The following is a 13,978-nucleotide window of genomic DNA, read 5'->3' on the forward strand; positions in this document are numbered from 1 at the left end:
AAGAACCTTCAGCACAGCCAATTCTTCAGAGGGATCATAAATACTAGCTGAGAATTACCAGCTAGTTACTGAAAACTGAGTCATTAAGATGAAAAAAACTCAAATGAAATTTTAAAATGACCAGTTGCTAGTGTCTGTCAGAGTCTGATTGGGCACCTCTAATGTTTAATGTTCAGCAAAAGTACATTCAAGTTTCAAGTTAAGGATAGTATACAGGTGGGAGAGTCCTCACCACATACTATCCTTATACTATCCTTCCAGTATACAGGTGGGAGAGTCCTCACTGCATACTATCCTTACAGTATACAGGTGGAAGAGTTCTCACTGCATACTATCCTTACAGTATACAGGTGGCAGAGTCCTCACTGCATACTATCCTTACAGTATACAGGTGGAAGAGTTCTCACTGCATACTATCCTTACAGTATACAGGTGGCAGAGTCCTCACTGCATACTATCCTTACAGTATACAGGTGGGAGAGTCCTCACTGCATAATATCTTTATACTATTCTTACAGTATACAGGTGGGAGATTCCTCACTGCATACTATCCTTACAGTATACAGGTGGGAGAGTCCTCACTGCATACTATCCTTACAGTATACAGGTGGGAGAGTCCTCACTGCATACTATCCTTACAGTATACAGGTGGGAGAGTCCTCACCACATACTATCCTTATACTATCCTTACAGTATACAGGTGGGAGATTCCTCACTGCATACTATCCTTACAGTATACAGGTGGGAGAGTCCTCACCACATACTATCCTTATACTATCCTTACAGTATACAGGTGGGAGAGTCCTCACTGCATACTAACCTTACAGTATACAGGTGGGAGAGTCCTCACCGCATACTATCCTTATACTATTCTTACAGTATACAGGTGGGAGAGTGAGTACTTAGCTTGAAACTTGAATTTATTAAAATAATTAGTCTTTAAGTTGCATCTCATAAAGCAACCAGTGCTGTTATGAATGGGAGGACAAATATAAAAATCTTTAGGAATCTAGCATTTGATATTGTTGATTGAATTGGTGTCTTTTTTCAAAGAATTGCTTAAAATATATTGTTTTGACATTGTTTTACACTGGTTAGTAACAAAGTATTTGTGATTTTATTCCGTCTTAAGACGGTTGAAGAACAGCAAGGCATCTACAGATGGACATCGGTACCTTTTTCGTGGGCGGATCAACACGGAAGTGATGGAAGTGGAGAATGTCGATGATGGCACTGGTAAGTGATTTGTAGATTTTGAATGGTATGCCAATAGTAAACTCTCTTGTAAGACAGATTTCTCACTTGGATAATTCACCTGCCATGTATTAGATCTTAGAAATACTTGGTTAGGTAAAGTCGTTGGGTAGAGAAAAGAGAAAGGTGAGATAAGGGAATGGAGAATTACTGTGAATGTGGAAAATTATATATAGCCAAAACACAGTCACATGAAACATGGATACAGGGAAATGGCCAAGGAGTGTCCTGCGGCATTCACAGATTGGAGCAGAGAGTACTGTGCAGAATATATTTAATGAATGAATTTTCTTTAGTTATACTGTCATATAAGCATAAGAATGATGTTTTGTTCCTATAAGATGTTGGCTGTAGAATATAGCAAACTCTACATTTGTCTTAGCTATGTAGTTGTTATTGATAGAGCTAGGTTGTCAATTTGCTTGTAAAGGAAAGTTGAAGATTGAGGTGGTTTGTGTAATTGTGCTTGTTTTAAATATCGTATTACTCAAAAATGGTAACTTTTTGTTCCATGTATTTGAAAGTATGGGCTTTTATAAACAAATTTATGAAATCATGATTAGTCACAAACATTAAGTAAAGTGAATTTAAAATAAATTATACTTTCTGTTTGAAAAAAAAGTTGTCTCCAAAATAAATGCTTAGTAAAGTAAATTCCAAGTTTTCCCCAATGATTTCAGTTATAACTTAAAAATATGCTTCTAGGAGAAAAGACAAGATGAAATGCAATATATTAACTGTTGCTAAATGGCTTTTACTTTCATATAAAAAACACTTATATAACATTCATTATATAGATGGGATTGGGACACAGATCAGTTCCCTCCACCTCTTACATGCCTTCATTGTCACTCTGGGGTCTCAGAGGGAAAAGGAATATTTATAATCTGTCAGAAGCACAGAATATCAAATGCTCATCTGTAGGGAATTTCTCAATACCATTGTTAGCATCTGAATAAGTTGTCAAGTACTTAAAATAACTAACTGCGTTTGCTGCAGGTAGGGAAAAAGAAATGCAATGAGCAAAACTCAGGTGGTACCTGAGATTGAACACTCAGCTTAGGAGCCATGCAATTGTGTTCATCCGGTAGAGAGGTTCATCACTGGCTAACTGTGGAGCTACCAGACAGCTGACATGTAGATATCCAGTTTCAAATTCCTTTCTATGCTACAGACTGTAATGCATTGCAGATACTCCCATGCTAACTTGTTGGACCTAGTCGGCTATCTTTCCATAGCAGGAGGTACACATTATTTTTATAAGGTAGCGGTAGTTTATTCTGTGCTTTCTAAGAAGACTATATAGTGACATTTAGAAATGTTAACTGTCTAAAATGCTAAGAGTATCTTGCCTCTGTAACCTGAATGTTCAAAAGAATACCCAAATGCCCACTTTGAACCTGAGTTGGGAGGAAGTCAGACAGTAAAAGAACACTAAAAACTTCTACTCTGTTCTTTACTGGCCCTGACTACCCATAACGGAACCATCTCCCCACTGAGGGTTAGGCACTGCCTTTATTTTCTTCCACTTTTAGGCTTTCTTATGGTCATAGAGCCCCTGGCCTTATTTCCTGAGAGACTGAACATCCACCTCTTACGTCCCACTTTCTCCCTTTGCCCCCCGTGATGTGAGTGCCCCATTAGGGCCATCTGCATTGGTGGTCTGACTGAGTTGTGCTAATGCTCACTATGATTACTGTGCTTTTGGTTGGCTGGAGAACTAGATAAAGAGATATAAGAGCCTAGGACCTTTGGAGGCATGGACATAAAATGCTGTCTTCCAGTGCCAGATGGTAAGAGAGTGAGATCCTCTAAAGGGTGACTTGAATTGCACAAATGGTTCTTGGATTCAATTCTACCAAGAAGTTCTGTTGATGCTAGTAATATTCCAGCCTACAGATCCTCAGTTCTTGAGGGCAAAAGCATTGTGGAAGACTGGGCCTAAGACCTTGTTGGGTATGAATTAGAAGAAAGACAAGGCACTACAGGATAAATATTAGTTGTCTGATGGAACCTGGACACAAATTCTCAGGCTTGATTTTCTTTAAAGTAAGATGAAGATATTTATTTGACTTTGTATTATTCAATTTGAGGCTTTCCCTCTCTCTACTTTTTCTTGAATATATTTAAGCAGCATGTAACAAGAATTTGGCTGTAGATGGTTGCTACAAGGTCACTTAAAGAATTTTCAAGCTGCAACTGGATGCCATCTCCTAGTTTTCCTGTAAGGGAAATTTAGTTTTCTCATGGGTATATCCACCAGGTTTCTCAGCGGAGTGTGCATCATCTCTCAGACGTGGAAATTCAAAAATAGAATTTTTAAAGATGGATAGGATCTTGGTGATCAATTAATGTACCCCATTGCATTTCAGATGATAGAAATGAGGCCAGGCTTAAGAACTAACTTGCCCATGTTTACCAAGCTGACTAGGACATAGCTGGGGCTAGAATTAAGTTTGCTCAATTTCCATACACATGCTTTGTGACACAGAGAGGGACCAAGTGAAGAGCAATGAAGGAACCAGGTATCAGTGTATGGAGGTTGAGTTTGGTTGTACCCAGAAATGAGCTGGGTGCTGCGTGACCTTTCTCCCTTTGTTGTTTCCTTGGTCCTTTTCAGCATAGAATCTTCATTTCTTTTTGATGAGCTCAGGTTTTAAGTCTGCTTTATTTTTTACTTTGCGCATGAAGCTCTGATGCAGATAGATTTCAGCAGAGGTGATTAATGTCCCTATGCCAAGTACTCCCCATACTTGGTCTCTGGATAAGTTAAATGATGGATAGACAGACATTATCAGGCTCATCTGCCATTGCCAAAAGCAAAAACAAACACCTACACCATATTTACTTCTAAATAATACAATGGATGAATTGATATATGTAGTTTTAAGCATGCTTAGAACTTTTTTTTTTAATTGACACAGGGGCGGTGGTGGGGAATCTCATTATTTTCCCCAGGCTAGACTTGAACTAATGATTCTCTCAACTCACCCTCAGTAGCTGGGACTGCAGGCATGTGTCACTGTGCCTGGCACTTAGAACTTGTGATGGAAAATGGAATGGAAAAGTTTTTCTTCCATTTGAATTATACAAATACTGAGTATTTTTGTATACTCTAGGTATAATAAAATACTTTTTAAAGGAAGACACTCTATCAGATGACTAATTGCATTGATATAGCTCAAAACTTGCAGAAAAAATAATTGAACTTATAATGAGATGGAAGTTTTCAACATGTAAACATCTGAAATCTTTTGAAAAACAATATTATCATAACTTTATTCATAATACATAATGACTTGGTTTATATCATAGTTACATCTTAGTATAAAAAGAAATTTAATTAAATGATGGTATATGTGCAGAAGTGCAAAAATTGTATGTGTATTTATTTAAGTCTGCCCATCTTATTTATTAATTCCTGTATTCAAGGAAGATGTTGACCTTTGCATTTGTGGCCAAATTTCCATTCCACCATTCTTCAGATTTCAACTCTCAGTGAATCTAAAGAATTCTTTGAAGATTCTGGGACTACTAGCTTGTTCATGATGCTATAATGAAAACCAAGCTTAAAGGCAATAGTAGGAAAGCAATTGAACTTCCTAGAATTAATTTTCATGGTAATTTTTATAGTGTATGCCTGGAAAGCCATTCAGAAGTTGTATCGGATCATTAGTATTCTCTGTCGTGCACTAGTTTATTTCTGTGGTTGGAGAGAGGGCAAGAATGTTGACCTTTAGAAAGTGTGGTCTGTACTTCAGTGTTGAACATACCATAGATTTCAATACATTTGTCAGACTTGAATTGGATAAGATGAAAACTTTTTACTCTTAAGGTGTTATTTAAAAGTAAGTTAATTTAAAATTTTTAGTTCTTCCTTTTGATATAAATATTTGAAACTATTTTCATATATTGAATACATTATTTTAATAAAATTAAATTGTGCTCATTGAAGAAACTTTGGAAATTGCAAAAAAGTAAAGGTGAAAAACAGTAGATAATGTCATACAAACACAAATACATAAGACTATGTAAACAATATTTCCTGCAATTTTCCTTTTAATGCATAGATTTAAAAAATGCTTGAAAATGTGAACTTTGTAATTTTGTATCCTTTTTCACTTAAATCAAGTACCTGCCTTATCTCAGCGATAATCATCTTTATCTTCATGCCTTATCACCAAAAAATAGCATTTATTGTTTCATACCAGTCGATTGAATAGATAAACCAGTTTCTTTAACAACTGTAGTATTGATGTATAATCTGGCTTGACTATGTTCTTAATTAAAAAGCAACAATGGGCCGGGCGCGGTGGCTCAAGCCTGTAATCCCAGCACTTTGGGAGCCCGAGGCGGGTGGATCACGAGGTCAACAGATCGAGACCATCCTGGTCAACATGGTGAAACCCCATCTCTACTAAAAATTACAAAAAATTAGCTGGGCACGGTGGCGCGTGCCTGTAATCCCAGCTACTGAGGAGGCTGAGGCAGGAGAATTGCCTGAACCCAGGGGGCGGAGGTTGCCGTGAGCTGAGATTGCGTCATTGCACTCCAGCCTGGGTAACAAGAGCGAAACTCCGTCTCAAAAAAAAAAAAAAAAAAAAAAAAAGCAACAATGGCTTAATAATGTTGAAAAGAACGTGAGAATACAATAGGTTTTTTTCTGATATAATTACATTTTCAATGTTATTAATTTAAGAGAAAATGTTTGGGAATTCAGAAAGGTCAAGAAATGAACGCTTTTTAGATTTTTAAAAGGAAAAGTCAGTTAGATTCCCCCTCCCCCCTCTTTTTTTTTGCCAAAAATATGCTATTTGGGATGCTGGAAATTTTTCTTCTATTATGTGATAAAAGTAAAAGATTTATTCAAAAAATTTTTCTCAATGTTAAATATTTATGAGCAAATTATAAGTTGTAAAGTTTCCCTTAGAAATTTATGCATTCACAGTGTTGATCTCCAGGATAAGAATTGAATACATTATTTAGACATCAATTTCTTGATGTTTTCAGAAAGATAGTCTGGCAATTTGTTCTGTTTCTTAGCCTTTTTATAATACTTGGATATTGTCCATCTTATTGAAATGCAAATTTGTTGAAAGGATACTGGCATGTCCACTGAAATTTATGGTGTATTAGTTTTGGAAAAATCCCACCTCATTATATGAAACTGTACTGAAACAACAGCATGGAATTTGCAAACTGTATAGCTTCAAGTAATTAGTGACTTGTTCAGATCTCTCCCTTGGATTTTTCTGTTTTTGGAAGAAATCAGTGACTAAAGATGTTGAATTTAGATATTCCACATTTAAAGAATGGCAATTTAAAATCTATTCTTCCTATAAAATTTAACATTTTAGATTCATTGAAGCTTGGAAAATTCCTGTGTTTGCCATTTAATAAATTATTTATTCTTTCATTTAAATGTTTTAAACAAAATTATGACTAAGTATAAAGCAATGTTAGACTTTTTACTGATCTTAGTGAGGGTTCTCACTAAGATAAGTTTAATTTTTATTTTGAAGTATGAAGATATTGAACAATGTGCTATGATTAAAATTGTGAAGCTATTTATATGTCACTGTATTTTTTGAAAAAAATGAGAAGCAATTGCTTATTTTGCATAACATTTGATAATTTTGGTGCTATTATAAAGTATGTATACTACATTTTCAGGCCTGTTTTATGCATATTCAATTGTATATGTGGGTTTATTTATGTATATATGTTTAAAATTACTTATGATTTTAAAAATTGGTGTGATAGAAATTAGCTAGCATATGAACTTTAAAAAGGAGCATTATTTCTTCATCTAAAATTATTTGACACAAGCTGTTCTTTTTAAGTGTTAGTGCTGCAATTAAGCTGTTCTTTGAGATAGTGGATGAATTAGAACATTCTTGCACTGCTATAACTACCTGAGACTGGGTAATTTATAAAGAAAAGAGGTTTAATCGGGTGACGGTTCTGTGGGCTGTACAGTACACATGGCTGGGAAGGCCTCAGGATACTTAATCATGGTGGAAGGTAAAGGGGAAGGGGAATGTTTTCTTAGCCAGAGCATGAGAGAGGAGTGGGGTAGGTGCTATACACTTTTGAACAATCAAATAACTCACTAGCGTAAGAAAAGCACCAAAGGGGAAATTCTTCCCCGTGATTCAGTCTCCATTCACCAGGCTCCACCTCCAACGTTGGGGATTACAATTTAATATGAGATTTGTGCAGGGACACAGACCTAAACCATATCAGTATATTTTACAGTCAGCTAATAATCTTGGTTTCTGTACATTGAAACAATAGCCACATGTGATCAATCACATGCTCACTTATCTTATTCTGAGTTGAATTGTGTGCTTTCCAAAAGAAATTTGGGTGCACAGCCTCAGTTGGTCAGGCCAGACTTCCTGAAGGAGATGAGTCCACTTTGAAGAGGAGCAAGAGGCTGTGAGGCATAGGGGAGAGTAGATTGATGAGAAACTCAGCCTGGGGAATATATAAGTATTCACAAGATAACAGGAAAGCAGCAGAAAAGTGTGGTGGGAACACATTAGAACATAATGAAAAATGGAACAAGTTAGACAGAGTTGAGTTAGTTTGAGAAGAATCTTTAAAGCAAAGTCTCTTGATTCAGTGGTGAGACACCCAGTGGGTGGCTTTTGAGCTAAAGAAATGTCCTGATGAAAAATATTTGAGGGATGACCAGCAGGATGTGACGAGGCCAGTGACCAGACTTAATCCAGGAAGGAAGACCCCCTGTTACAGACATGGCTGGTCCACACGTTTGGTGGCAGGAGCATGACCCTGATGATTTTGGCACATGAATTCGTGTTTTCCTGTGCTCTGTGGGAGGGCTACACTGTGTTCATTTTAGATGTCCAATGTTTATGACTGTAGACTATGTATGGCTACTGTGATTTACTTTATCTAGAGTAATGGTTAAAGGTGTAATAACATGAGTGGCCATGTGGGATCTTTTAAACTGTAGGTGTAATGTTCACTTAACTAATCTTGGCCTGATTTGAACAGAGAGAAGACAGCCTGAAAAAAAGCTTGGGCTTGTTTGTGATTCTGGTCTTGTTACGTCTCAAGTGGTTAGGGTTGGGGGAGTGTGCTAAATGTGTGGAATTTGAGAATTTCTGAAATTTTTTCCACCAGTTTATCATAATTTCTCAGTTGATTATTTTATAGATATTAAGGAGGGATTGTACTGTAATTGTGAATTAATAAGGCTTATTTTCCCACTAATGCCCATGAATACTTATCTGACATAAATTATGACGTTCTCTTACTTTGTGTAGGATAGGAACGTGAATTAAACACATAAAGGTAAGAAAAGTGCAAAAAAATATTTTTAAAAAGTATTTGCAATTTTTTGGGAGGGATGTCTCTGCCAGTTTGAATCTCTATATTATCAGAAGTCATTATTGATTATTCATGGATTATAACACCTATATAAAATACAGACTAATCTCTAATGTCATTCTATTCTGACTCAAACGTAATTTGGAAGTTTTAAAGACTCCACAACTGAACAGCATCATTTGATAATGCATCTGTGGTATTATCAGTTTGACCTCATATAATGTGTAGTGATTTTGGAGCTAATGAAAAAGACTATGAGAACCAGATTTTGGGAGAATGAGCACCAAGCACATCTGTTTCTACTAAAAAACTTTCTAAAAAAAATAGATTATCTGAGAAAAAAAGAACAAAACAAGCAAAGTGCCACAAAGTCATTTTCTAAACCACCTTTATCGTTTTTGTGGCTTACCTCCTCAACACTGCTGAATGTGTTTCAGGAGAAACACATGAAAAGGGTCACTTTAATTGGTACAGGTGCTGACTCAGGCCTCTGTCACAGGTTTTTCCCATCTTGGAATCTATGCTTTTCAGGGACTGTCATGCCAGTAAAGGTCACTTGCAAGTTATGTCACTATTCTCTTCCTACTGTTAGGCAGAAAGCTACTGTGTATGGTTTGCTGTTGACATTTTCAAACCCAGCATGACTCTACCCAAAATTATGGTGAGGTATCAAAAAAGGCAATTAAATGTCAATTTATCTTCAAAAATTTTTATAAGTTTCCATTTATGTGACTTAAACAGAGTGAAGTGGATTAACGAGTATATGTCTCAACCATGTACAGTGGTAATGGTTTGGCATTTGTATGTTTCCATTTATTGCAGTTTTAGGTAATTGCACTCTTAACGTGTTCCATTGATGAATTTTTAGTATGCAGTTCATTAAATAATAGAGAATTGTTCGGTGGGATATAGACTGTCTCGGAAACTTAGAAAACGATTTCAAAAAAATATTAGAAAGATAAAATAAATAAGACACCTTGAATGTTTGGGAAGAAAATTCCTTGCATGTTATTCTTTTATTGCTTTGGAAACTTTGACAGTATTTTTGAGCATAGAGCAAATAAGTGTTAATTCGTTTGTAGTGTCTAGTTTCATGTAGTATGTTAACACCGTCAGCTAGAAATGTTTCCATTATTGAGCGCTGACTGCATCCAATATAAAAGCATTGTTAAATTTTTTAAATGTTTATGTTTTTCTATATACGTATATAAAGCAAAGATATTTTGAACAATTGAGTGGTTTTGGAACTTTTGTGTATTGAATGATTGTGTTAATATAATAATATTGTGTGTTACTATTTGTTCATTTGCCTTTACCCATTAATTTCCAGCTGATTTCCATAGCAGTGGACACATTGTTGTTAATGGATGGAAGATACATAACACAGCAAAAAATAAATGGTTTGTTTGTATGGCAAAAACACCTGAAGAGAAGCATGAATGGTTTGAAGCTATTTTGAAAGAAAGAGAACGGCGGAAAGGTGGGTGTATGAATTGGGCACTGTTATACTTTGTGAAGCTTCTAACTTAGCATAGGAGAAGAAAATGGAAAAACATGAGAAAGTGAAAAGGTTTGTGATGGTCACTTGATTTATTAGGTTGGTACAAAAGTAATTGCGGTTTTGACATTGAAAGCAATTACTTCTGCACCAACTTAATATAATATCACATGATGTGAGCCTTATACTAAAATACTTATTTGATAATTACAAAATTATGTAATACTTACAGAGTTAGCAAAGTAATTATGTTATGAATGGTAGTGTCTTTTAAATAGTTTTTTAAAATAGAAAACAATTTTTAAAGTCTTTTTAATAGAAAATGTTCAATTTTCTTTGTACTTTATTCTTGCTATTTCTAAACAAGCATTACCAAATTTCTCTTTAAGTGACAAGCTTCAATAACATAATGCAGTGCTGAGGGCCTCCAGTTGTTCTCTGTATACTTAACAGAACACTCGAATTTCTTAGACCCAACATGTTAGCTTCCTAATTATAGATTAAAGCGCTTTGGATTTATACAAACGTTTAAAAATTGGTAGGTCTTTGAATATACTATAATGTAACCCAATTAGTTGCTTGTTTATATGAGGCCTAGTTCAAAAATTTGTTTTTTGCTTTTAGAAAAATTTGCAAAAAGAATTTGGCCTGACTGTATTCAGTTATATGAAATTTATCTGCAAAAAGGCATATTTCCATAACTCAGCTCAGAAATAGAAATGCTTGCATTTCTACTAATTAACTATTGATTTCTTAATTAAGAAGCATGACATTGTTGATTACTTCTGGAGACCCAAGAATAAAACACCTCATCGGTAATGAAATTTCAGAACACAGAGAACTCTTTCTTTCATCTTCAGATGTTTTCCTGGAAGAATATGCAAAATTGCTACGTTGATTAAAGTATTCATGGTACATACGTGTAGGATTTCCAGAGCATTTTCAAATACTCCTTTGACTGATCTTGGATGAAGAGCCAGAGAGAAAATTTTAAAATAAAGTTTATGAATATATAACTGATTCTAAGTTTTGTTTGACGTAGCAGTCAATTCAAATAGCAAACAAATAGTTAAAAGGTGAATCAAGCTTTTTTCATCAAGTTGAAATTTTTTTTAAGAATGGCTATGATCCACCCAAGACAAAAAACAAAACAAAATAAAAACCCCCAAACAAAAGAAAAAGCACATTCTCTAAAGCTGCACATGATCTTTATCTTACATGATCTTTATTTTTACATTTATCTTTATTAGACTCTATTTTTTTTTTTTTGAGACAGAGTTTTGCTCGTTACCCAGGCTGGAGTGCAATGGCGCGATCTCGGCTCACTGCAACCTCCGCCTTTTGGGTTCAGGCAATTCTCCTGCCTCAGCCTCCTGAGTAGCTGGGATTACAGGAACGCGCCACCATGCCCAGGCACTTTTTTGTATTTTTAGTTCATATATTTTACCATGTTGACCAGGATGGTCTCGATCTCTTGACCTCATGATCCACCCGCCTTAGCCTCCCAAAGTGCTGGGATTACAGGCATGAGCCACTGCGCCCGGCCCAGACTCTATTCTTAAGGGATTATTTATGAATAAAGACACATATGAATGGCTTCAGCGTTGTCAGAAATAAAGTTCTGGTAGGAAATTTTGCAGCTAGATGACTAAAAATAATACAAGTATTTCTTTCTTCTGCAGCAGCTCCTCATCAGTCCTGATTAAGGGCCAGTGTTCTAGGACATTAACTTGGGCACTGTTTTCTCTAAGTAGATTCCTTGCCTGGGTTATCTGTTCCCATCAGATTAACTTCCACTTGTACACTGCTGATTTGCCAACCTTTATGTCCAGCCTTGTCCTCTCCCCTGAGATGCTCATGTTTTCATCTGAATCCTGGCTTCCACCTGAATGTTCACACTAGGCATACTCAGTGCCCACCAGACTCCTGGTTACTTGGATGCCTTTGCCTGATACGCCTCCCTGCTTCCATTCAGTTACTCTCATCAGAAACCCGGAAGGCATCTGATTTCTTCTCTCTCCTTCATGCCCACATTTAACCAACGTCTTATCAGTAGCGCCTCCGACCTATTTCTCAACTTCATCCTCTTTGCCCTATGGCCCTACCCTTATTTGCAGTGAGTTGAACTTGCTTGAACTTTTGAGGTTTCTCCTAACAGTGTCCCTCTTTTTAAATCTCTCCCTCTTCAGTTTGTTCTCCATACTACCCTCCGAGCTTTGTTTCCAAAGCAATACAACTTTTTTTCCTGTACTACCTGACCTTTCTCCTCCCACTGGTTAAAACACTTAGATGGATGCCCAATACTTAAGGAATGAAATAGATTGAAACTGCAGGTTGAGTAAGGATCTTGCCTATCCTACCAACACATCTCCTATCTTTTCTCTTAAAACCCATGGCTCTGGGCTTCCATGTTGCTTCAAATGAGTTAGCTCTGCTTTCTCTAGAAATCCCCATTCATACTTGTGCATTCAAGACAGGGTCCTTCTGTGAAACCTTTCTTAACATTTCTCAGGGAGCGGTGCGGTGGCCTGAGTATGCCTCTTTAATATCACATTTCCTCCCATCACTCAGAAGTCTCTCTAGGGCTACTCTGTTCAGTTATGCTGATCTAACCCTGAGCAAGGATGCCTGGTCCAGGGCTCAATGGAGGCTGAGACTCAGCTGCTCTTCTTACTGCCTTGGCTAAACTTTTATGCCTTTGGGGCACAATTTTCACAAAGGTGACATATACCCTGGGATCTTGCCCTCCAGGTCTCCCTGGCCCCCCAGCTTCTCGTACACCAGGACACTGTTATACAAAGCTCTGTATCCACAACCCCCAGCACATGGTAGACCTGCAACAAATGCTTGCTTAATGAAGGCATGAGTGAATGAATGAGTGAATGAATGAAGAGAGTTTTCAGTTACCTCTCCTTTCTCTCATTTTTGATAGGTTTAAAATTAGGAATGGAGCAGGACACCTGGGTCATGATCTCTGAACAGGGCGAGAAACTTTATAAAATGATGTGCAGACAAGGAAATCTGATCAAAGACAGAAAAAGAAAACTGACTACGTTTCCTAAATGCTTTCTTGGAAGGTAGGGTTGGGAGTTTGGGTGCATGACTTTGTTTTATATTCTCACCATCTCACCTGTTAACTTTAATTAGTTTTCTTTTAAATGTATTCTCTTGGGCATTTTTGAAAACTTTACGGTTGCCATTTCCTGGGCTGTAGCAGGATGAAGGAATGGATAGAGAGCCAGGATCATAACTAGGAAACTCAAGGGATCCATCCATTCACTCATGACTTCTACAATTTCTGAAATGTCATGATCTCAGAAGAAAGGGAGGTTGGGGCCAGGCAGGGAGGGATAGGCAGGTAGGTTTGCCTACATGGGGCCAGGATGACTGGTTGGGTATGGACATGTATGTAGGGCCTGAAAGTCAGAATCAGAAAGACAAGGAAGATAAAAGACAGTCTGAACTCTCAGTTAATTCAGAATTTAGGCAGCTGGGCTAAATAAAGGATGTAGGTGAAGAGTCTAAAAATGTGGGTCATGTGAAGAGACAGGCACCAAGCAGCAAGCAGAGGGTCCACTTTGGTTTTTAGAGTAAGCAGATTGAGTAAATGTTGTTTGGTTTGTTTAGACAACATTGAGTGAATTTCCCTAGCTGGTTTAATTAGCTCGGGGCCAAAAAGAAGGTTAGCTGCCATCAGGTAGCTCTTTTTAGACCAGCCTCTGTTCTGACTTCTTCCTATACATTATTTCTAATGCTGGAATATATACTTAGGTAGGAGTTAAATACCTTTATGCTTTCTTAAAGATACAGAAACTGAGGGTCAGGGAGCTTAACAATTTCATATGGTTAGTGACTATCAATGCCAAG

At 36.8% G+C, this 13,978-nt stretch overlaps 1 protein-coding gene across 2 annotated transcripts in view; it reads left to right on the forward strand.

Annotated features, from left to right (window-relative positions):
* PREX2 (phosphatidylinositol-3,4,5-trisphosphate dependent Rac exchange factor 2) overlaps window positions 1-13,978 on the forward strand; it is a 301,789-nt gene that overhangs the window by 89,543 nt on the left and 198,268 nt on the right. For both annotated transcript variants that reach the window (XM_054246467.2, XM_002758971.6), the window contains exons 8-10: window positions 1,133-1,236; window positions 9,944-10,093; window positions 13,044-13,188. In XM_054246467.2, coding sequence (XP_054102442.1) covers window positions 1,133-1,236; window positions 9,944-10,093; window positions 13,044-13,188 — 399 coding nt within the window. The remainder of the gene's footprint in view (window positions 1-1,132; window positions 1,237-9,943; window positions 10,094-13,043; window positions 13,189-13,978) is intronic.

Source organism: Callithrix jacchus, chromosome 16 (genome assembly GCF_049354715.1).
Source record: "Callithrix jacchus isolate 240 chromosome 16, calJac240_pri, whole genome shotgun sequence".
Lineage (NCBI taxonomy): Eukaryota > Metazoa > Chordata > Mammalia > Primates > Cebidae > Callithrix > Callithrix jacchus.